Here is a 25,223-nt window from a genome sequence, read left to right on the forward strand (position 1 = left end):
TTAGAAATGCCTCTATTACGTCCTCATGTTGTATAATTTGCACCAATCAAATCCCTTTCGTTGAATTGGCATAAACGGAGTTAACTCCGTTGTGACGTGGCTATGAAATTTGAATTTTTTTTCTCTCTCCTCTGCTCTTCCTGCAACGATCAGCTTGACATGACATGGGAGCCATTTGTGACTTCCTTCTTGACATTGGCCTCTACCCCCGATTTTACCATCACTGTTTACTTTCTCTTCTTGTTCTTCCTTCTTTACTTCATCCCCAAATTTCCTTTGTTCCCTCCTCTCGATGGTAACCCTAATTTTCTTATCCTCGAAGTCCCTCTCCTCGCTTATCTCCCTCTCTTTGCGCTTGTGAGATTGCGAGGAGTGTCGCGGCTCCACCGAATCTTCCCTCTCCTCATCGCGTTTCACCTTCGACCTACTCTTTCTTTCTTAAACCTTATTCCTATCCTTATCTCTGTCCTTGCTTCCTTCTCTTTCATAAGCCCTATCCCTATCTCTATCCCTAGATTTAGGGTCACACCTATGATGCTTGTCTGATCGATATGGCGATGGTCGTTAGAGTCGCGAGGGTAGTGGTCATCGGAGTCGCGATGGCGTTCGGAGTGACGATCTCTACTTCTCTTTTCGGATTTGTCTTTGTCGTCCATTTCAGGGTTTGGATTGGAAGATGATTCTTCTCTGCTATTGTAAATGGGACTCCCATAAATTCTTTAAAACCCTTCTTCCCAAATACTTCAAACATAACAACTTCTCCAGCTTCGTTCGCTAGCTCAACACCTATGTCAAATTTTCCACATTCTCACCTTTGCTTCTGTCTCTCCTTAATTTTCTCTCACCCTACCCTTCTATTGTACCTCTCTGGCCTCTTCTCTCTCAAAAATACTGCTCACACTATGATACATCAAAATTCTTTTTTTTAATAATTTTATGAATTAGGATCAAATATTCAAATCTATAAAATAACCTTTGATTTATATCAACTGACACCATTTATTCTTCCTAATTAATCTATGGAACGAAAGATTTGTAATTTGTATAAATTGAATATTTGATTAATAAATTATGATTTCATAATTTTACTATAACCATATTGATAAATTTCTTCCACATTTAATAATAGTTTAACTTTTAGTATGATTGCATATACATGTTCTATGTGAAGTAATTCGATTCATCTGTTTTTATATATAATATCATTATTGCGATGTAAACGGAGGATTTATGGTGTAACGGATACAACCTTCAGGAAGCTTGATTCAGACCATTGGAAGTTTCCAAGGAGGGAATATGCATTTGCTAAAGAACATAAGGAGGATGGGTAAGTATAACAGACTGCATCAGGGAGCTTTCAATATGATGAAGCCAGGCGTGAAGGCTGAAGTGGAGAAACTGAAGAAGGACGAGAACATTTTGAAGTTGGAAATTTTGAAACTGAGGCAGCAACAGGAGCATTCGCATGTTTAGCTCACTATGCTCAGTAGAGAGTTCGATGTGCAGAGATTGGTAAATTTAAAACCCTTAAAACGAGACATTGATAGAAGAGAAAGAAGAAGCTGATCATTGTAGGAAGAGCAAAAGATAGAGAAAAAAAAGATGAGTTTTCAAAGCCACGTCCCCACGGAGATAACTCTGTTTATGCCAATTTAACGGAAGGGACGTGATCAGTGCAAATTATACAATATGAGAATGCAATAGAGGCATTTTTAAAAGTGATACTAAACTAAAAAAATCCTCTAAATGTAGGGATCAAGTAAGCAATTAAACCTATTAAAATTTAAAAACTTAAAAAATCCAATTTCGTAATATTAAAATTAAAAAAACTTAAATATATTTAACGCAAGTATTATGAGTATTGAAAAAAAAGAAAGGTAAGTAATTACTTCCTATCACATTATTATCTATATTTAGACGTTTCTAAACCTTTAAAATAACCACTTAGATAAAAAAAGATATAATTAATTATTAAGTATTTAAGTATCATTGCTATCTCTTTTATTCTTATAGTTATAACATGTGACATCCCAAAATTACAGTCAAAACTATAAAATCAGAAAATCACATTTAATAATAATCCAGTACAGTTTTCCACTAAAAATTAAAACTTCAGAAAATAAACGAACGCTCAAGGACGAACGTCCTTGTGTACAATTCAAACCGAAAGCACAAGAAAATCTGACCGAACGGTTTACAAGGGACGATTACCGAACGGTCTTAACAGAACAAATAAGCAGATGAAATGGTCGAACGACCACACCGAAACAAACTATTGGCCGATCGTCTCACTGCTCGGTCTTCACTTCGACATCAACCAAGCTCTCTTCGTTCAGCGCCTCTTCCAAACGCTCGTCTCCCTCTGCTCACATCCACACGGATGATCATTGCAATGACAAGACGGACGTACAAGGACAATGGACAACACAAGGAAAACGAAAGGGTAAGCTTACTTAATTTAACTCGTGCCTTAGTCATACAATTCATTACATAATTCATCACACATCAAGGCATTATAACGCATGCACAAAATAAGACTCGACACGACTGACTGTCCGGACTGTATGAATTCTGCGTAGTTACAGGCGTTCGTGCACCCGGGTGGTGTGGTAACTGGCATTCTCATCAGCTGCCACCCGAGGTTAGTACGTCCGTCCAAAGTACCTCTAAGGATGACGACCTCCTGCCATTCCCACGCATGACGTGCGCCTCTACTTGAGGACGATCACTCACGGAATATCAGGATTGAACAGCCAGCATTAACTTCCCACAGTCATACTTTACGAATTTCAACATTCATCTGAGTCGTTCCTACCTGGAACCCTCGTTCAATAATCATAGTTTCATTTTCATTTCGTATACTGTTCAACATTCATTACTCATCAATTCATATCCATTTTCATCATTTATAAGGATGAGCATCAAAAACCAAATGTCATACCCTCGCCAAGAATACGAGGACGAACGTTGCAGACTTGACCAAGAGGACGCTCGTTAAGAATTGGAGAACGAACGCTAGATATATGATCGAGCGCCATTCTGAGCGAGCGCTCAATCTAAGACCGAGCCCCTGTTTTAGAACGAACGTTCAGAATAAAACCGAATACCATTTTTGAACGAACGTTCGGTATAAGACCGAACACCAATTAGGACGAGCGCTCATTATAAAACCGAGCACTCTCAAGGACGAACGCTAAGTTCAGAACAGAGCACTATTTGGACGAACGCTCAGTTTGAGACCGAGCACCAACTAGAGCGAACGCTCAGGTCAAAACCGAGCGCCATATGGGACGAACGCTCAAGTCAAAACTGAGCATAATTAGGACGAACGTTCAATTTTGAGCCATTTTGGACGAACGCTCAGTTCAAAACCGAGCGTCATTTTGGACGAACGTTCACGGTGAGACCGAACGTTCAATAGTGCCTAGCCGAAAGTTCAAGCAAAGCATTTTGTTGTGCGGACGCTCGTCCTCAACCAGGATTCTACCCGAATGACAGAATCCTATTTCCACCATGTTGGCCAAGAAAACCGAACGGTCAGAGACCGTCTCAATAACGCACGTATAATATTGTGGGAAGTAAAAGGGTAGAAATTTAAAAAAAAGCTATTCAGACACAAACAGTGCTTGGCCGAACGCTCAAGCATGGCAAATTTAGGACGAGGACGTTCGTCCTCAACCAGATTTTCAATCAATGAAAGATTCAATATATCAATCGTATAACAAGGAAAACCGAACGGTTAATGACCGTCCAGAATGAACGTACAACTTGTTCATGGAAGATTCATTTTTCAGAAAATCATCTCATCTAATTCGTTCATATCATTCCAAAATCTCAAATTTCATATATCATTCTTATTCCATAAAGACGAACGTTCACATAATTCAAGCATAGCAACCTCATACAATCAAAATAACGAACGTTCATGTAAATTCATATATCTCACTTCACCCAAAAATTAACGATCGTTCATATATTTTCAAACACAGTAACCTCACGCATCATACTCATCCAGCAATTAACGTTCGTTCATACAATTTCATACGTATCATACATCATGCATCATTTTCATGCAGTAATTTAACAAACGCTTATGCAAACATACCACACGAATTAAATCAATTAAGCTTCCCTTACTTGGAAACGACAAACGTTCACAGACGTAGAGACACAATTCTTCAACCACAGATTCTCCTACTATTAATGCTCGTTATTCCAACAGCTTCACTCGTCGGACGCTCTCCTCTGGAAGTCCTGGATGTCGTGCGTCCTTCCACACTGCCGGAACCCAGAATTGGAGGAGGTGCAGTGGTGGTTCTAGAGAGAGAAGGTGCAGAGGGAAAACGAAGAGAGAATGCTCAGAGGTCCAGGAAAGAGGGTGGAGAGGGAAATCTCTCAGAATTAAAACTGAGAGGCGCGTGTAAAGGGGGAATATTCCGCCCCACTCAGCAGGACGCGCACCTCCACTCCACCAGTGCGCGCTCCACTTCAGCCCATACCGGACGGTCGCTCATTCTGAGCCGGACACGTGTATTCCATTACCGAAATCTGACTCGTGCTGAACGGACGTCCATTCGCAGGCGGACACATGTATCTCACTAACGCTTTCCACTACCGGTTCTGACTCAGCTCCACGTTCGACAGTCGGCGTCCGTTAGTGGCTGTCGGGCACTGTTGTCGGCCATGCAGACAGCTGAGGTGGCGCGCTCTCCTGCCGCCACGTGGACGCACGTTTTTTTTTTTTTTTTTTTTTTTTTTTTTTTTTTAACGGTCTTCACATTCCCCCCAACTACAAAAATTTTCGTCCTCGAAAATTAGGACGGAGTCTCGAATAGATGGGGATACAAATCCTTCATGGCATCTTCCACTTCCCAAGTAGAGTCGCCCGTCTTCTCGTCCCAGACGACTTTCACCAATCTGACTGCTTTCCTCTTGTAGTATTTGGTGTTGCTATCTTCAATGCGAACCGGCTGCATCTCCAACGTACGATCTTGACGAAGACGAATATTTTCTAACTCCAATATGTGAGAAGGGTCGGATACGTACTTTCGAAGTTGAGAAACGTGGAAGACTGGATGCAAGTTTGATAACTGAGGCGGCAAAGATAACTCGTACGCAACTGGCCCGATCTTCCTCAAGATCTGATAAGGTCCGATGAATTTGGGAGACAACTTCTTGGGTCGAATGGCTCTCCCAACTCCAGTAGTCGGGTGTAGTCTAAGGAAGACGTGATCTCCAGCATCGAACTCTAATGGCCTTCTTCTTTTGTCAGCGTATGACTTCTGTCTGCTTCGAGATGCCTTCAACCTTTCTTGGATCAATTTCACCTTCTCAGTCGTCTGCTGAATGAGCTCTGGTCCAGTTAAGACCTTTTCTCCTTCTTGAAACCAACACAAGGGCGTTCGACATTTCCTACCGTACAGAGCTTCAAAGGGAGCCATTCCTATGCTGGCTTGGAAACTGTTGTTGTAGGTGAACTCTACCAAAGGTAAGACTTCATCCCACACGCCCATGTGATCTAGGACGCATGTCCTCAGTAAGTCTTCAAGCGTCTGGATGGTCCTCTCGGACTGACCGTCCGTCTGAGGATGATAAGCCGAACTCATATGGAGTTTGCTACCGAGCTCACTTTGTAATGATTGCCAGAATCGAGAGGTAAACCTTGTGTCTCGGTCTGAAACAATGCTAGACGGAACTCCATGTAGACGAACAATTTCCTTGATGTAAAGCTTAGCCAGGTTCGTCATGGACATCTTCAGATTGACGGCTAAGAAATGAGCACTCTTCGTTAGTCGATCCACAATTACCCACACGGAATCATGATTCCTGACAGTTCGAGGTAAGTGGGTCACGAAGTCCATCGCAATGCCGTCCCACTTCCATTCCGGAATCTCTAACTGCTGAAGGAGACCGTCTGGCCTCTGATGTTCAGCCTTGGCTCGTTGACACGTTAAACACGATGCCACAAAACGTGCGACATCACTCTTCATTCCCGGCCACCAGAAAGATTTCCTGAGGTCTTGATACATCTTAGTCATACCAGGGTGTATGCTAAGACGACTGTGGTGTCCTTCCTCAAGAATCATCCTTTTCAACTCACCATCATTCGGAATGCACGTCCTACCCATGTATCGTAGACAACCGTCTGTTCCCGTGTTGAACTCCTTAGCCTGATCTGTACCGAGTGCGTTCAAGATCTTCACCAACTCTTCGTCTTCTCGCTGCTTCATTCTGATCCGGTCAAATACGTCACTGGAGATTCTAAGAGTACAACATTTAATAACATTCGGTTCCAAGTCGAACTGTAACCTTAGATCTCTAAAGCTCTCTACCAAACTTAACTCTCGGACCATCATGGAGGAGACGTGAACTACCTTTCTGCTTAAAGCGTCTGCTACAACATTTGCTTTTCCCGGATGGTAAAGTAGTTCAAAGTCATAGTCCTTCAAGAACTCCAGCCAACGTCTCTGTCTCATATTCAACTCCTTTTGATCAAAAAGGTACTTGAGACTCTTATGATCACTGAACACTTGGAAAGTTGATCCATACAAGTAGTGCCTCCAAATCTTCAAAGCAAAGACGACCACTGCTAATTACAGGTCGTGAGTTGGGTAGTTCCTCTCGTGAACCTTCAGTTGCCGAGAGGCGTAAGCAACCACCCTCTTTTCTTGCATGAGTACACAGCCCAAACCCTGATGAGACGCGTCACAATATACTTCGAATGGTTTGGACGTGTTCGGAATGACCAATACTGGGGCGCTTGTTAACTTCTCCTTCAATGCTTGGAAATTTGTTTCACACCGATCGGTCCAAGCGAACGGTTGATCCTTTCTAGTCAACTGAGTCAGCGGAGCTACTATCTTGGAAAATCCTTCAATGAACCGTCTGTAGTAACCCGCGAGTCCTACAAAACTGCGAACTTCAGTAACCGAACGTGGACTTTCCCACCCTAGTACCGCTCGTACTTTGGCCGGATCCACTGAGATTCCTCCAGCTGAAACCACATGCCCCAAGAATTGCACTTCCTTCATCCAAAATTCACATTTTGAGAACTTGGCGTACAACTCCTTTTCTCTTAGTATGCCTAGAACGATCCTCAAGTGATCCTCATGCTCTTCATAGCTCTTGGAGTAGACAAGAATATCATCAATGAAGACTACCACGAATTTGTCTAGGTATGGTCTGAAGATACGATTCATGTAGTCCATGAAAACTGCTGGTGCATTCGTTACACCGAACGGCATTACTACATATTCGTAGTGTCCGTATTGAGATCGGAATGCTGTCTTCTGGATGTCTTCTTCCTTCACCCTAATCTGATGATATCCCGACCGTAAATCAATCTTTGAAAATTTGACCGCGCCATGTAATTGATCTAGTAGGTCGTCTATCCGAGGCAAAGGGTACTTGTTCTTGATAGTCAGTTTGTTTAACTGCCTATAATCAATGCAGAGACGAGAGCTACCATCCTTCTTCTTCACTAAGAGTACCGGCGCTCCCCAAGGTGATGCGCTAGGTCTGATAAACTGCTTATCCATTAACTCTTCAATCTGTTCCTTGAGTTCAGCTAACTCTGCTGGCGACATCCGATAAGGTGCAATAGAGATAGGTCCAGCATTGGACACTAAGTCGATAGTAAATTCCACCTCGCGTGGAGGAGGTAATCCAGGCACTTCATCAGGAAATACATCAGGGAATTCATCCACGACTGATCGTCCTCCATTCGATTTACTAGACGGTCGCTCATGATTCAAATCTTCAATTCGTTCGTCCGAATGCGTCATGATCAGAAAACAACTGGCACCATCCCCGATGTCTTCTTTCAATTGACCGAGCGTCACAGATAGATCCACTTCATACTCGTCTGGAAACACCAATTCCTTTGCACCGCAATCTATGAGAATGCGATTGGCAGCCAGCCAATCCATTCCTAAGATTACTTCCAAATCTTTCAAGGGTAGACAGATGAGATTCACTTTATAATTTCGCCCGTCAACCTCTATAGGACACTTAACACATACAGTAGACGTCCTAACCTCACCAGCCGCTGGGGTTGATACTACCAAGTCGAACTGCATCTCGCGTTCGGCTAATCCCAATTTCTCAACACACGCCTTCGAAATGAAGGAGTGTGTTGCCCCTGAATCATACAACACACAAACATGCATTCCAAACAACAAACAAGTACTGGTGACGAGCGTACCTGAGTTGGCAGCTTCGGCGCCCGTGATCGCATACACTCGACCAACAGCTTGTGCTCGTCCACCCCGATCCTGTTGCATCCTCCCGGCATTTGGCGGCCTCATTGCCGCTCGTCCGCCCATTCTACACTCACGTTCTATATGACCATTTCTTCCACAACGAGTGCAGGACTTCACTCCCAATAATTGAGGGCAAGACGACCGGTAGTGTGGTCCTCCGCATTGGAAACACTTGACTGATCCGTGCTGTCCAGACTGTCCGCCAACAACCATAGCCTGGGAATTAGATGGTTGTGCTGGGCGAGCATATGGCAACCTGTTCCGATTCAGATTCGGCCTGGACATGATCGGCCCTCTAGTTGGTTGTTGCTGTTTCTTCAGTCGTTCTGCTTCAGCCACATTTTTCTCTAACACTTTTGCTCTCTCAACCATGGCGGGAAAAGACTTAATGCAAAGACTGGAGATTAGTACCTTCAGATCACTTCTCAGCCCATTTTCGAACTTCCGACACTGCCACGCTTCACTGGTAGCCATGGTATTGAAACGGACCAAGTGCTTGAACCTGTTAGTGTACTCAGAAACAGACATATTGCCCTGCACCAACTGGAGAAACTCCACTTCTTTGCCGAAACGGACACTGTCCGGGAAATACTCCTCATAAAATTTTTCCTTGAAGACTTTCCAGGAAATAGGGCTGTGAGATTCCGTTAGCAACATCTTCGCAGTCGACCACCAATGACTGGCCTCTCCAGTCAATAAATATTCAGTGAATGCCAGTCTTCGATCGTTTGGACAATCCTTGGCATCATAGATCTGTTCCATGTCCCGTATCCACTGATCAGCTCCGTCAGGAAGGCATTTCCCATCAAACTTTGCAGGACGATGCTGCAAAAAGTTCTCCAAACTCCACTCAGCCTGATGAGTAGTGTTTGAAGCAGATGCTCCCGGCGTACCCCTAGTAGCTGCAAGAATCTCCATTAGTTGTCTCTGAGTCATTTCAGAATTGGCGCGAGCAGCTTCGAGATTTTGTGAAGCAGTCGCGTTCTGCTGCATCAAAATAGCATTCTGCTCTTGTAGTTTTTCGATCATTGATTCTAACAACCTGGTGTTGTTGGGCACATCATGTTCATTGGTCTGTGGTGGAGGAGGAGGAGGAAGTCTAGGTGCCATTGGTTCTCTGAGAAACAGAGAAAAGAAACGAACGTTAATCCTGTTCAAAGAGTTGAAAATAACTCATTAAACGCAATTTAAGCACACAGCGAAAACCCAGTGTACTCATAACCTACAGTGTCCTTAAAAGAACAAAACTGCTCTGATACCACTAATGTGACATCCCAAAATTACAGTCAAAACTATAAAATCAGAAAATCACATTTAATAATAATCCAGTACAGTTTTCCACTAAAAATTAAAACTTCAGAAAATAAACGAACGCTCAAGGACGAACGTCCTTGTGTACAATTCAAACCGAAAGCACAAGAAAATCTGACCGAACGGTTTACAAGGGACGATTACCGAACGGTCTTAACAGAACAAATAAGCAGATGAAATGGTCGAACGACCACACCGAAACAAACTATTGGCCGATCGTCTCACTGCTCGGTCTTCACTTCGACATCAACCAAGCTCTCTTCGTTCAGCGCCTCTTCCAAACGCTCGTCTCCCTCTGCTCACATCCACACGGATGATCATTGCAATGACAAGACGGACGTACAAGGACAATGGACAACACAAGGAAAACGAAAGGGTAAGCTTACTTAATTTAACTCGTGCCTTAGTCATACAATTCATTACATAATTCATCACACATCAAGGCATTATAACGCATGCACAAAATAAGACTCGACACGACTGACTGTCCGGACTGTATGAATTCTGCGTAGTTACAGGCGTTCGTGCACCCGGGTGGTGTGGTAACTGGCATTCTCATCAGCTGCCACCCGAGGTTAGTACGTCCGTCCAAAGTACCTCTAAGGATGACGACCTCCTGCCATTCCCACGCATGACGTGCGCCTCTACTTGAGGACGATCACTCACGGAATATCAGGATTGAACAGCCAGCATTAACTTCCCACAGTCATACTTTACGAATTTCAACATTCATCTGAGTCGTTCCTACCTGGAACCCTCGTTCAATAATCATAGTTTCATTTTCATTTCGTATACTGTTCAACATTCATTACTCATCAATTCATATCCATTTTCATCATTTATAAGGATGAGCATCAAAAACCAAATGTCATACCCTCGCCAAGAATACGAGGACGAACGTTGCAGACTTGACCAAGAGGACGCTCGTTAAGAATTGGAGAACGAACGCTAGATATATGATCGAGCGCCATTCTGAGCGAGCGCTCAATCTAAGACCGAGCCCCTGTTTTAGAACGAACGTTCAGAATAAAACCGAATACCATTTTTGAACGAACGTTCGGTATAAGACCGAACACCAATTAGGACGAGCGCTCATTATAAAACCGAGCACTCTCAAGGACGAACGCTAAGTTCAGAACAGAGCACTATTTGGACGAACGCTCAGTTTGAGACCGAGCACCAACTAGAGCGAACGCTCAGGTCAAAACCGAGCGCCATATGGGACGAACGCTCAAGTCAAAACTGAGCATAATTAGGACGAACGTTCAATTTTGAGCCATTTTGGACGAACGCTCAGTTCAAAACCGAGCGTCATTTTGGACGAACGTTCACGGTGAGACCGAACGTTCAATAGTGCCTAGCCGAAAGTTCAAGCAAAGCATTTTGTTGTGCGGACGCTCGTCCTCAACCAGGATTCTACCCGAATGACAGAATCCTATTTCCACCATGTTGGCCAAGAAAACCGAACGGTCAGAGACCGTCTCAATAACGCACGTATAATATTGTGGGAAGTAAAAGGGTAGAAATTTAAAAAAAAGCTATTCAGACACAAACAGTGCTTGGCCGAACGCTCAAGCATGGCAAATTTAGGACGAGGACGTTCGTCCTCAACCAGATTTTCAATCAATGAAAGATTCAATATATCAATCGTATAACAAGGAAAACCGAACGGTTAATGACCGTCCAGAATGAACGTACAACTTGTTCATGGAAGATTCATTTTTCAGAAAATCATCTCATCTCATTCGTTCATATCATTCCAAAATCTCAAATTTCATATATCATTCTTATTCCATAAAGACGAACGTTCACATAATTCAAGCATAGCAACCTCATACAATCAAAATAACGAACGTTCATGTAAATTCATATATCTCACTTCACCCAAAAATTAACGATCGTTCATATATTTTCAAACACAGTAACCTCACGCATCATACTCATCCAGCAATTAACGTTCGTTCATACAATTTCATACGTATCATACATCATGCATCATTTTCATGCAGTAATTTAACGAACGCTTATGCAAACATACCACACGAATTAAATCAATTAAGCTTCCCTTACCTGGAAACGACGAACGTTCACAGACGTAGAGACACAATTCTTCAACCACAGATTCTCCTACTATTAATGCTCGTTATTCCAACAGCTTCACTCGTCGGACGCTCTCCTCTGGAAGTCCTGGATGTCGTGCGTCCTTCCACACTGCCGGAACCCAGAATTGGAGGAGGTGCAGTGGTGGTTCTAGAGAGAGAAGGTGCAGAGGGAAAACGAAGAGAGAATGCTCAGAGGTCCAGGAAAGAGGGTGGAGAGGAAAATCTCTCAGAATTAAAACTGAGAGGCGCGTGTAAAGGGGGAATATTCCGCCCCACTCAGCAGGACGCGCACCTCCACTCCACCAGTGCGCGCTCCACTTCAGCCCATACCGGACGGTCGCTCATTCTGAGCCGGACACGTGTATTCCATTACCGAAATCTGACTCGTGCTGAACGGACGTCCATTCGCAGGCGGACACGTGTATCTCACTAACGCTTTCCACTACCGGTTCTGACTCAGCTCCACGTTCGACAGTCGGCGTCCGTTAGTGGCTGTCGGGCACTGTTGTCGGCCATGCAGACAGCTGAGGTGGCGCGCTCTCCTGCCGCCACGTGGACGCACGTTTTTTTTTTTTTTTTTTTTTTTTTTTTTTTTTTAACGGTCTTCACATAACATATATACTATTAGTTGGATGAGATATATCAAACTTATCTTTCATACTAGATATTGTGAACTATACTCAAATATAATAATTTCTCCAAATTTCTCGAAAGTTGGCGGGTAGAATAGAGACACCACCAAAATAAGCTAGAAATAATTTATAAACTATTTTCATAATTTCGTTCCAAAACTTCAACGATAGAAATAAAGATCTAGAAAAAAAAAATCATAAAAACAGAACCGCATAGACTAAAATAATTTTTTCCAAGATTATAACAATTAAAAAAAATGAATTATAGTACTGGAATTTGGAATTAAGCCAGGTGTTATTTAATTAATATTTATTTACTGGTGATAACACTTACTCTCCCCAACCCAATGATTTAAAAATCCAAGCCCTATGATCGATTGCAGGCTCCCCATCTTGTATCTGACTTCTCACGTTCCATATTTGATAAATAAATATATATAAAATATAAAAAAGGAGGAATCTGAATGTAGGGTTATGGAGTTATGTTGTGTAAACGCAGTGGTATGGGTGAGCACTAGAGGCTGTGTAATGAATGGTAGAATTGGATCCAATGGCATAGATGGATAAAGGTGGGCGTATAAATGGAAATTAGGCGTACATATAGCAGGTTGAAAAAACTGATCAGGATGCCGTACCAGAAAAACATGAACGAGGAAGGCAAAGCCAAAATCAGAAAACCCAAACCCAGTTTAATTTCATCTATCACCACCAATTCCCAGACACTCTTCTCCGCCATGGCGCGAAAACCTCTTCTTAAGCAAACCCTAGCTACGCTCTTCCTCCTCTTCGTCCTCTATGCAATCTTCAACGCCTTCTTCCACCCCACCTATTCCTCCGCCTTCGACTCCCCCTTCTCCTTCAACTCCGCCTCCTCCGTCCTCCTCGCTGCCAGCGGCGCTAAATTCCCCACCGTAAAAGTCTTCCTCTACGATCTCCCCAGCAGGTTCACCCACGGTGTCATCCGCCATCACGCCCTCGCGCGTGGTGCACACTTCTCCCAACAACCCGATGACGTCTCCTCCCTCAAGTACCCTGGCCACCAGCATATGGCCGAGTGGTACCTCTTTGCCGATCTCTCCCGAGCCGATTCCGAACGATCAGGCTCGCCCGTGGTTCGCGTCATGGATCCCGAGGAAGCCGATTTCTTCTTCGTGCCGTTCTTCTCGTCGCTGAGTCTGATCGTGAACCCGCCTCGACCTCCTGGCTCCGGTGCAAGTTTGGAGAAACCGATCTACAGCGACGAGGAGAATCAGGAGGCGCTGGTGGAGTGGCTTGAGGAGCAGGAGTATTGGAAGAGGAGCAACGGGAGGGACCACGTGCTCGTGGCTTCGGATCCGAATGCGATGTACCGGGTTATCGACCGGATAAAAAATTGTGTGCTGCTTGTCTCAGATTTCGGGCGGTTGCGACCCGACCAGGGATCGCTGGTGAAGGATGTTGTTGTACCCTACTCGCACCGCATCAAAACGTACCCTGGTGATGTTGGTGTCTCCGATCGCAAGACCTTGTTATTTTTCATGGGCAATCGGTATCGCAAAGAGGTATTGTCTTCTGCTCTGATCGGGACTTTGGATTTCAATTTTAAGATAATGAATTGTTTATGTGTAATTTGATATTCTATAGCTCTACCCCAATTTTTGAATTCGCTGTTGTCCAAGACATTGGGGGAGATTGTCAAAAGCACATTTTTTAAAATCTTGGTTCTACCTGGAACGGGAATAATTAATTTAGCTTGTACATTTAGAATCGATGGTGGAATTAACGTGGTGCTGTAGGGCAAATGAATTTGATCTAGTTGGGAGAGTTCGCGCTATGAACTTTTGAAAACGTCTTTTAGTTATGAATATAGTTTTAAGCAGCAAATGACGGATGCAATTCGATTTTAGTATTTTATTGATGTATTATCGGAGAGCCTCTTCTCGGGTGATCTTCGATTTACTTTTGTTTTTGTCTCGGGCCCTTTTAGGTTCATAGGCATTAAATTTTACTCTATTCTGACTGTTTGCAGAACCAGACTCCCTTTCGTTATTTGTTATTGAGTGTCTTAATCAATGCCTCAAACAGGATTTTCTTCGAAAGAAAGACAGTACCATAGGGATACCAAGCAAAATATAAATTATCATCTTTAAATTGTATGTATTCTTTGCTTGGGATAATGTTGTACATTTTGGGTGGTATTGTATTCTGTGTAGTATCAATAGCACTAAGTATCTTCATTAGGTTTCCCCATTTTATTTCATTTAAATGTTCCAGCATGATGCAGTAACACTGTTGTTTTCCTTGTATATGCTTAAATAACCCGAACATCACTGCTGATTTGGATGGTTTACTTTTCCTGTATTGAATTCTTGTTGCTCAAATCTGTTTCACAGGGAGGGAAAATCCGTGATATACTCTTTCAAATTCTTGAAAATGAGAAGGATGTCATAATAAAGCATGGAGCACAATCCAGAGAGAGTCGGCGGGCAGCTTCACAAGGAATGCATACATCAAAGTTCTGTTTACATCCTGCTGGAGATACTCCATCAGCCTGCCGACTGTTTGATGCTATAGTTAGCTTGTGCATCCCAGTCATTGTCAGTGATAGTATTGAGTTGCCTTTTGAAGATACTTTAGACTACAGAAAATTTGCCGTGTATGTAGAAACTACTTCTGCTATAAAGCCAGGATATTTGGTGTCAAAATTGAGAGCTCTGTCCAAACAAAAAATCTTAGAATACCAAAAGGAACTAAAGGAGGTTAGTAGTGCAGCATAATTTATTTTTGCTATGGTATTTTTGGGTGCCATTACTACATTCTTTCTTTCACTTCACCTGTTGCATTTTTTAATCCCTTGTAAAGTATGACAGAATCAGTACATAGAAGGATATTTGGTGGACTTTGATTGATATTGCAAATTATGGCTATTTCCTTATGTAAGGATACACAGAATTCTGTCAAAATCTGATGTTTTTATTTGTCTGCTTTATTTTCTGTTTTGACACTCTGTTAGTTTGTTAGCAGTATTATCTTTTCATTTCTGGTTTTTAGTATTTACAAATATTCTGTTATATAAGACCATGTATTCATGGTTACAAGGTTAAGGTGAATAGTATTTTTCATTCTTCAGTCACCTTTGTTTCTTTGAGTAGTAGAGTAGGTTTTCTAACATGGTATCAAGAGCGAGAGTTGTCTCTTTTATGGGTACTTGTCTTGCTTCCATTGTCTTGCTTCCATGGCGCCTTCACTCCTGTTCTTGTTTCCTATTCCATTTTGGAAAAACTCATTGATACTAATTTCTTCCTCTAGCAACAACAAGTGGAGCCTGTGATCAAAGCCCACAGCCTACATTGCTTTCTGGTTAACCCTCAGATTCTGTCCCAATTTCTTTCTATTTCGGGTGGTGATTTAGGGATTGAAAATCCTGAATATACACCACCTGGGAGACCTAGGATCAACTTCTCCTTTCGCGGTTTCAATCCTCCTTTCGAGGTTTCAATCCTCCTTTCGAGGTTTCAATCCTCCTTTCTTAGCTTGAATCATTGGTTAACACTCATTTCAAGTTTGGGAGAAGATACGTGCTCATTTCACTTCTCAAACCAAAGCTCGAGCACTCAGCTATGCATGGATACCATGAAGAAAGGTGAATGGTCAATCAATGAGTTCCTTTTACGCATCAAAGCATCGGTAGATTTTCTTCATTTGATTGGAGATTCTGTATCTGAATGCGAACAACTCAATGTTATCTTTGAAGAACTTCCGATTGAATGAGTCCTTCCTTTCTCTCATCAATAGTAAATTTAAACTTGTTCTCACTGGGCGAAGTTGAATCTCTCCTTGTTGCTCAAGAAGCATAGATTGCAAAGCATGATACTAACAATATTTCTCTGAATCTCACTCAAGCAAATTCTGAAACAGCTTTTGCTCCAAATGTTCAGCTTACTTAGATGGCTTCCGATTCTTCTTTGACTTTTCATCCCCCTTCCCATAGTGGTGGTTATTTTCAATGGGACCAAGGAAATTATGGACATCAAGGTGTGTTAGTCGTGGAAGTATTCAATGTCAAGTTTGCAACAAATATGGTCACACCACCACATCCCTTTGTTATCATCGCTTTAACCCCAACTATGCTGTTCAGCCCTACAATAATCCTTCTGCTCAAATCCAGTGCTGTAATATCCTTCATATCAGCCATCATTTCCTGGTATACCACCTCCAGGAGCATTTGCTCATTTTCCAGGCTATCAGCTTCCAGGGCCATCCACTATGTCATGTCCTCTCTTGCCTTCACCACCTGTTTTGCCTCCCTCTCAGGCCCATTACAGTACCACTGTACCAGCTTCACAACCCCATGCTTATATTGCTCAGTCCACACTGGTCTATCAGCATGCTCAACAATCTCAGAATTCATTTATTGACTCTGGTGCATCTCATCACATAACCACTGATTCTGTCAATCTTGAGAATCCAACACCTGCTCCAAGAGATGCTTGTGTCTTCCTTGGGAACTGACAAGGTTTTCCTATTCAGTATTTTGGCTCTGCAACTCTTTCTTCTCATAATCCTCTTGTTCCTTTGCACCTATTACCAACCTCTTGCATGTTCCCTCTGTTAATAAAACTCTTGTTAGTGTCAGTCGATTTGCTAGAGATAATAATGTGTATTTTGAATTTCATTCCACTGTTTGTTTTGTCAAGTCTCAAGTTGATAACTCTTTCCTGTTGTGTAATCTTGGTCTTGATGGTCTCTACCAGTTTCCTCATCTTCTGCTGCATGCCTCGAACGTGTCTCCACCAGTTTCCATTGTTTCTGTTGTTCACAAATCCCCCGTTCTTTCCACTGTACCAACACACAATTTCACTAGGTTTTCCCTGTCATAATAGACTAGGTCATCCTTCAGTTGCTGTTTTCCATAATGTTCTCTAACGCTGTAATATATCTCCACCAAATAAAACTACTGCAGATTTCTGTGTAGCATGTTGTACGGGAAAGTCTCACCAATTACCTTCTCACACTTCCTTAAGCTCTTATACTGCACCTTTACAACTAGTCTTTTGTGATCTTTGGGGTCCTTCGCATGTAAAATCTTCTATGGGTTATATTATGTTTCATTCATTGATGCCCATAGTAGATATACTTGGATTTATTTTTTAAAACAAAAATCTGACACCTTAAATGCTTTTAAACAATTTAAATCCTTTGCTGAACTTCAACTCAATCATAAGATTAAGCAAATTCAAACATATTGGGGTGGTGAATTTAGACCTTTCACTCAATATCTTAACTCATTGGGCACTCATCACTGTTTAATTTGTCCTCATACTCATCATAAAAAATGGTATTGTTGAATGTAAACATAGGCATATTGTTGAAATGAGTCTTACTCTTCTTTCTCAAGCATCTTTGCCTACAACTTTTTGGGACCATGGCTGTCACACTGCAACTTATATTTTTAACAGGCTTCCTCATTTCATCCCTTGTTGTACTCTCTTTAATAAAGATATCAATTACCATTTTTTCAAAATTTTTGGTTGTGCTTGTTATCCTCACACTTTACATTATAACACCAATAAACTACAGTTTAGGTCCACTGCCTGCACCTTTTTGGGGTATTCCCGTGTCACAAAGGGTACAACAAGTGTCTTGATTCCAATGGCAAAATCTTTATTTCTAAGGATGTTATCTTTGATTAACACTTTTTCCTTTGCCACTCAAACTCAGACTCCTTTACTGTCCTCTTCATCTTCCCACATTTTACCTCTTGGGATCATTCCTACTGTTGTTGACTGTCCCACTCAGCATGCAAATCCAGATTCTCCAGTTGTTGAATCATCCTCTGTCTCACATTCTTTACAGCCAGCACTTCCTTTATTCCCTCTGTTCAGTCTCCTACTGGGTCTTCTTCACAACCTGCATCGAGTTCAGTTCTTCCTCTATTAGACCCACCCATCCCATGCAAACCCGTTCAAAATTTGGTAGTGTCAAGCCTAGTCATTCTCCTACCTTACTTTTTACTGTTGCAGTCAAGCAAGCTTTCTCCTCTCCTCTTTGGAGACAAGCAATGCAATCTGAATATGATGCCTTAATAGCTAATGATATGTGGCATCTCACTTTTCTCCTCCTGGCCGGACTGCTATTGGCTGTAGATGAGTCTTTCTAATTAAAAGAGAACTCGAATGGTACTGTAAATAAGTACATAGCCCATTTAGTGGCCAAAACTTTTAATCAAAAGTTTGGGTGTGTGAAGAAGTGGACTTTAAGCCTAACTCAACCCTACAAAACCGGCTTATAAGGTGAGGTATAGACATCATCTCGAGCGTGAGACTAAACATTAATGAGTGGTTCGATAGCGGGTGAAACAATATGCCCAACAAACAACAAATATTGCTAGGATAGGCTCTAACCATAGCTCTGATATGATGTGAAAAAGTAGACTGACTGTAAGCCTAACTCATCCCTATAAAACCGGCTTATAAGGTGAGATTTACACCCACTTATATATTATAAATTGGCTCTAGTCGATGTGGGACTTCCAACAGGGTGTGACTATTTTGAAACTTTTTTACCCTGTTATAAAGCTTGTTACAGTCCACATCGTTCTTACTTTGGCTCTTACAAACCATTGGTCTATTCAATAGATTGATGTAAATAATGCCTTCCTCAATGCCATTCTTCATGAAGATGTTTACAAGACTCAACCTCCTGGTTTCTAGTCCACTGATTCCTCTCTTGTTTGCAAGCTTCAGCATTCTATGTATGGTCTCAAACAGCCCCTCCGATCTTGGTATGACAGGCTCACCTCTGCTTTGGTCAGTTTTGGGTTTGTGCAGAGTAAATGTGATCCTTCTCTATTAGTCCTTACCACTGCAGTAGACTGCCTTTATGTTCATATTTATGTTGTTGACATAATTCTCATGGGTTCCTCCACCACTCTGCTGAAATATTTAATTTCAAAATTACATGCTGTCTTTACTCTCAAACAACTTGGTGAGCTTGACTATTTTTTGGGTATTGAAGAAAAGCATCTCCCTGAAGTTCTTTGCTTCTCTCCCAAACTGAATTCATTCGTGATTTGCCTGAAAAGGCTGGCATGGCTGATGCTAATGGTACTTCTACTCCTGTTCAAGGTGGCTTAAAACTCAGTAGCAGTTTGGATTTGATTATTTTGATGATCCGATACTCTATAGGTCTAGTGTTGTTGGTGCATTGCAGTATATTACTATCACCAAACCTGAGATTGACTACTGACAGAACACTGGAAGGAAGTCAAAGATATACTACGCTATCTCAAGGGCACCATTTGTTATGGTCTGAAACCTTCAACCTGCTTCTAATTCTGCCCAGTACACCCTCACTGCACACTGTGATGCAGATTGGGCATCAGAGGTTGATGACAGAAGATCAACCTCTGGTGCTTGTATATTCTTTGGAAATAATCTGGTCTCCTAGTGGTCTAAGAGACAAACACCGGTTGCCTGTTCAACTGCTGAAGCGGAATATAGAAGCCTTGCAATTACTGCTTCTGAAATTTTGTTTCTGCAGTCTCTTCTAAAGGAGTTAAATATTCCCTGTCCTACAGCTATCATTTACTGCCACAACCAAAGCACTGTTGCCCTCCGTCATAACCCTGTGTTACACACTAGAACGAAGCACATGGAGCTGAATATCTTTATTCGGGAAAAAGTGCTGGATTCCTCCTTAGTTGTTACTCATATTCCTGCCCAGGATCAACTTGCTGATATATTGACAAAATCCCTTTCTCAAGCTCATTTCTCTTTTCTGCGTTCCAAACTAAGTTATTGATTATTTTCAATAACTTTGGGTTTGAGGGACTGTTAGGATGCACATAATTCTGTCAGAATCTGATGTTTTTATTTGTCTGCTTTATTTTCTGTTTTGACATTCTGTTAGTTTATTAGCAGTATTATCTTTTCATTTCTGAGTTTTAGTATTTACAAATATCTGTTATATAAGACCATGTATTCAGGGTTACAAGGTTAAGGTGAATAATGTTTTTCATTCTTCAGTGACCTCTGTTTTTCTGAGTAGTAGAGTAGGTTTTCTAACACCTTATCTTATCCTGATTCTATCTCCTTTATTATTTTTGTGTATTCATATACAGTGATGTTGTATTGATCGGAAGACAAGTTCCCTCATTATGGTTATTTAACTCAGGAGTTAATTAGTAATTATTCATCAGTAAGAGGGTGCTAATTTCTCATTGTTTTCATGTTATGGTACTTATACCTTTGATGTGCAAAGTTTGATTAAGAGCATTAATTCTAGATTGATTATATTTTGAAGATTTCCCCTTGTTACACAAGGCTTTAATTTAGTTTAAACTTGTTTCAGGTTAAGCGATACTTCGAATATGAAGAACCCAACGGGACAGTTAATGAGATCTGGCGCCAAGTTACAAAAAAACTTCCCTTGATTAAATTGATGATTAACCGTGAGAAAAGGCTTTTTGGAAGGGAGTCGGTGTGCTCTTGCGTATGCACAAACCAGACTGCGGTTAGAACCCTATAGCACTTGTCCTTCTATCATGTTTGGCATTCCGTGAAATCAGTGGTCAGTTTTGTCAGGACGTTCCGAGGTGATGAGGACACATTTGAATGAGCGATAATGATGGTTGTAAATATGGTTTCTCTCATTTCGCATATGGGTGACTTGACGAAACTTGATAATCTCAGTCTACTCAACAACTTGTCCACCAGGGAATGCTTATGAGATATACAACAGAAAGTTATATCTGCAATTATCATTATCCATTACATTAAAAGTCCTTTCATGTAGTGTGGGGTTTGACTCAAGTACGATATGTCGAGTCTTCTGTGCATAGATTGTCACCTGATATGTACTGCGAGTATACCCAACAAGTTCTGTTGTAGATTCCAGTATGCCCCTTTTAAGTTTAAGCGTTCAGATTTAGAGTAGGAAGGAAAATTAACATTATAGCGTGATTGAACTGTACAGGATGAGAATAAAGGCATTATTATTCTTTTGCATCATAATATAGTCTCTTTCTTGGTTTGATTATGTACCAGTAGCACTAGTGCTGTTGCATCGTTTACTGACGTGGGGACTCGTAGAGGTTTATTATGTAATTAGGGGGGAATTTATGACAATGGTGCAATTTTAAATGGACTTTACCGAAATGGATCAGATTTAAACGAAATATTTATACATGTAAGTCTTGTTTGAAAAATGGCTTCATATTTCAATGTAAGATTTTGAATTTTGGTTTGACAAGCACTTCAAATTGAAGAATTTGTGTTTCAATGCCTGACTTTGGATCCGACTTTTCTGTTTTTAATGTGAACGAGAATATTTATTGAAGTCCTTCAACTTTATGTAGACAGTATCCCACCATGACTTTGGCTTCCAATAACAATCTCATTGTTAATTTCCTCACTTTTGTCACTAAAAGATGCAAATTAGTCACCCTAACCCTGGCCGACAGCCAACAAATCTGTGTTAGTTTAACTTTATTTAAATAGATTTTTTCAAATCCAAATTCATATTTTTGAATTTTAAATTCAATGTACCTAATTGGATTTAGATTTGATTATTTTTTGGATTTTAAAAATTTAAAATTTAAATAATTACTATTGAACTAAGGCGATTGAAGATCAAGTTGAGTCAAAGTGGTTTGAGTCTAAGGTTGAGTTAAGTCGATCTAAAACAAAGGTTGAGCTAAATTGATTCAAGTAGAAACGAGTTGGTCTAACTTGAAGAATCAAGATGAGTTGACATGAATTAAAGGTCGAAATAAGTCAACCTAGATCGATGATCTAAAGTGTTTACTTAGGTCAAACGTTGAAGGAAGTCAGTTTTGTTTGAGATAAAGCTGACTGCTTCGACCAAAAGTTAATGTAAGTTGACCTAAGTGAATATATGGAGTTAAGTCATCACGAATGAACCTAGGGTCGATCCGAGTTAGTCAAGTTGAAGAATTAAGTTGAGTTAGAAAGATATCAAAAGAGTTCGTGACAAGTCAACCTGGGTCGAAGAATGGAGTTGAGTTGGCCAGGGACGAAGAACTAAGTTGAGTTAGCATAATGAAAATCGTGAGTTGATTGAAGGTTAAGCTGAGTTGGCCTAAACTAAAGGTTGATCTATGATGGGTCAAGCCTAGACAGGTCGAGTCGTAGATCAAGTTGAGATTGCTCTAACCAAAGATCGAGATGAGTTAACTTGGATTAAAGATCAAATTGAGTTGATCCCATATAAGTATCGAGATGAGTCAACTTAAGTGAAAGAATCAAGACAAGTTCTCTTGGTTGAAGGTTAAGTCAAGTTGACCCAGGTCGCAGAATTGAGATTAGTTAGCTTGACATGAAATTTGACATGAGTAGGTCTAGGTTAAAGGTTGAGTTGAGTTAGATAAGGCCGAAAAATCGAGACGAGTTGGCATAATATGAAGATCGAGATGAGTCAAATCTAGGTCAAAGAATTTGAGTCCAATTTGCCTTAGTCGAAGTTCGACCCTAGTTGGCCTTGTTCGATTTAAGTTGGCTTAGCCTAATATAAAGGTCGAGATTTGGCAGGCCAAATAAAGAATTGAGCTGAGTTTGATAGATATGAAAGTTGAGATGAGTCGATCTAGACCAAAGATCGAGATTAGTTAGCTCGAGTCGAAGCTTTAGTCGAATCGGTCCTAACCGAAGGTTAAGTTAAGCTGACTTGTGCCGAAGGCTAAGCAAAGTTTATCGAGGTCAAAGGTTGAGCTGAGTCAGTCACAATTGAAAGCCTAGTCAAGGGAGATTTCACCGAAGGTCAAACCGAATCAGGCTTAGATCAAAGGTCATGACAACTCAACCCATGTTAGAGGTTGTGATAACTTAGCTCATGCCAAAGTTTGAGACAAGTCAATCCTATTAGTCAAATATATTTCATTAGTCTCACTAAATTTAATTTAATTGATAAAATTAATTTAATTTAAATTTATTAATTTTCTTTATGGATATAGTTGCCCTTGACTTCCAATCCAACCATTAGAGTCCTTTTTTCTTTATTATATAAAGCACCACAAACACATACCTAAAGAAAAACGTAGTCATTGTAGGAAAAGAAAAAGCCAAAAAAATGGAGACCATGAGACAAATTAATTGTTCCTCCATTTTCTTATTAGCTAGTTATATTAATAGTAGGATACTTACGATACTCTAACCCTTTTACAAAAAAATATATACAAAGTTTATCCTCTACTTATCAACAATTTTTTCTAAATCTATATTTTAAGGCAAAACCTATGGATTTCCACGTTACTTTTACCAAAATACAACTCCCTCACATCTAAAATGTACTCAATGAATCTGTCACAAACTCTATATAAAGTAAATTAACACTATTGATTTTGAGTCATTGAATATGCATTGTTCCATGTGTCCTGTTGAGAGGTTGTTACCCAATTCACGTATCCTAAGTACCAATCTTAATCAGTCACCTTGTAACACTTGCTATACTTTACCACTTTTGTATTTGCTAGTAATGATCTGATACCTGCATTTGATGTATAACCATATACACATTTGTGGAATGTAATTTTCATTGTAATCCCTAACAAATAGTCTCAGCACCATCAAAGCTTACTCAAAGCATGAGAACTCAATAAAGTATCGCATATTAATAATAGCCTTAGGTATAAAATTGTAGTGATTTTTTAGGCATATAAATAAGGAAAATAAAATGTACATCGTTGGGATAGTGTAATCCTCAATTGATTACCATTGTCACAAAGATTTTAAGCATATAAAAGGACATTACCAATCAGAGAATGAAAATGATAATTTGGGTTTTTAATGTTTCATCCATAGCCATGTATTTAGTTGTGCCATGCTAAATATTTCTTCTATGTCTATTTTGCCTAGTCTGAAAATAACCTTATTTCCATGATTCCATATGGTCCATGTGATTGCTATCCATAAACTCTTCCATATTTTATAGTGTTTCTTATTTATATGTATTAAATTTAAGTGCTTAAAATGGGTTTTAGGTTTGATGTAGTTTACTAAACTAGCTCCCACCTAGCTATCACATAAATTTCAACCCACTGTGCTATTGTGCACCAGAAGAATAGATGTTGCACATTTTCATTTTGTCCATAACATAACTCACACATGCTATTACTATAATCACTCTCCTGCTTATTAACTTATCCTTTGTTGGTACCTTATCAAGTAACACTCACCACCCAAAGTATTGTGCATAAGGTAAAGCCTACACACTCCAAAATTATTTGAATAATGTCTCGTTCTCCTCAATTAGGTTATGTTGCAGAGTGTTATATTCAAAGCTGATAGAAAATAATCCCACCTCATTAAATTTTCAAACACATTTGTCCTCTCTTCCTCTCCTAATGGTGGACATAAATAAGTTTATAAAACTAATGTTCTTGACATTTTTTCCACATAAATCTTTCTCTCCTCCATATTAGTTTCCACTCCCAAGATCCATCTCTCAATTTCCCAACCCGATATATCAATTTTTTCGTAGAAATTGAGATTAAGTATAGTCTTAGGAACCTATCCCTGAAAGGTATATCTCACACCCATTTGTCTTCCCAAAATTTTACAATGTTCCCTCTCCCTACCCTCTAAATTAGACTATTGTCAAACTAGTTATAAAGAGCCCCCTAGCCACATATGATGCATATATCTTTCCACCACCACAACCCTTCTGTTGTTGAGTTTTGCAGTCTTATTTTTCTCCATGAGCTACATTTAGATACATCCTTCTGCAATCCTTGTTCTTATGTTCCTATCCTCCCATTTGCCAACAGATGTGCATTGAACTTTCATATTTCTCCTATGTCCAACCCATCATCTTCCTTTGATTTAATCATATTTCCCATTTGATACAAGTTATCTTCTTATCCCCTATCCCCTCATCCCACAAAAAATTTCTTTATATTTCTATTATTATTTTGTGTCCCT

At 40.6% G+C, this 25,223-nt stretch overlaps 2 protein-coding genes across 2 annotated transcripts; one reads left to right on the forward strand and one right to left on the reverse strand.

The window, feature by feature from the left end:
- Positions 1 to 2,288: 2,288 nt before the first annotated feature.
- LOC148193023 (uncharacterized) lies at positions 2,289 to 9,371 on the reverse strand. Its single transcript, XM_088098382.1, has 2 exons — positions 8,204 to 9,371; positions 2,289 to 2,362 (listed from the first exon to the last, which is right to left on the reverse strand). Exons 1-2 carry the CDS (start codon positions 9,369 to 9,371, stop codon positions 2,289 to 2,291), a joined length of 1,242 nt encoding a protein of 413 aa, XP_087954508.1.
- Positions 9,372 to 12,728: 3,357 nt separating this feature from the next.
- LOC124830224 (putative arabinosyltransferase ARAD1) lies at positions 12,729 to 21,324 on the forward strand. The gene is made up of 3 exons (XM_047303880.2): positions 12,729 to 13,847; positions 14,679 to 15,044; positions 20,638 to 21,324. The coding sequence occupies exons 1-3, from the start codon at positions 12,888 to 12,890 to the stop codon at positions 20,812 to 20,814; spliced, it is 1,503 nt and encodes a 500-aa protein (XP_047159836.1). The 5' UTR covers positions 12,729 to 12,887; the 3' UTR covers positions 20,815 to 21,324.
- The last annotated feature ends 3,899 nt before the right edge of the window (positions 21,325 to 25,223 follow it).

This window comes from Vigna umbellata, chromosome 9 (assembly GCF_029865625.1).
Source record: "Vigna umbellata cultivar VRB3 chromosome 9, Vumbellata_1.0, whole genome shotgun sequence".
NCBI classification, from domain to species: domain Eukaryota; kingdom Viridiplantae; phylum Streptophyta; class Magnoliopsida; order Fabales; family Fabaceae; genus Vigna; species Vigna umbellata.

Excerpts from the sequence above, each read along its gene's own strand:
- LOC124830224 (XM_047303880.2), top strand. The coding sequence starts at position 12,888 with ATGGAAATTAGGCGTACATATAGCAGGTTGAAAAAACTGATCAGGATG. Across the intron at positions 13,848-14,678 it reads GCAATCGGTATCGCAAAGAG|GGAGGGAAAATCCGTGATAT; the intron begins GTATTGTCTTCT and ends TCTGTTTCACAG. Across the intron at positions 15,045-20,637 it reads ACCAAAAGGAACTAAAGGAG|GTTAAGCGATACTTCGAATA; the intron begins GTTAGTAGTGCA and ends AACTTGTTTCAG.
- LOC148193023 (XM_088098382.1), bottom strand. The coding sequence starts at position 9,371 with ATGGCACCTAGACTTCCTCCTCCTCCTCCACCACAGACCAATGAACAT. Across the intron at positions 2,363-8,203 it reads CGCCGAAGCTGCCAACTCAG|AGGGAGACGAGCGTTTGGAA; the intron begins GTACGCTCGTCA and ends GGATGTGAGCAG.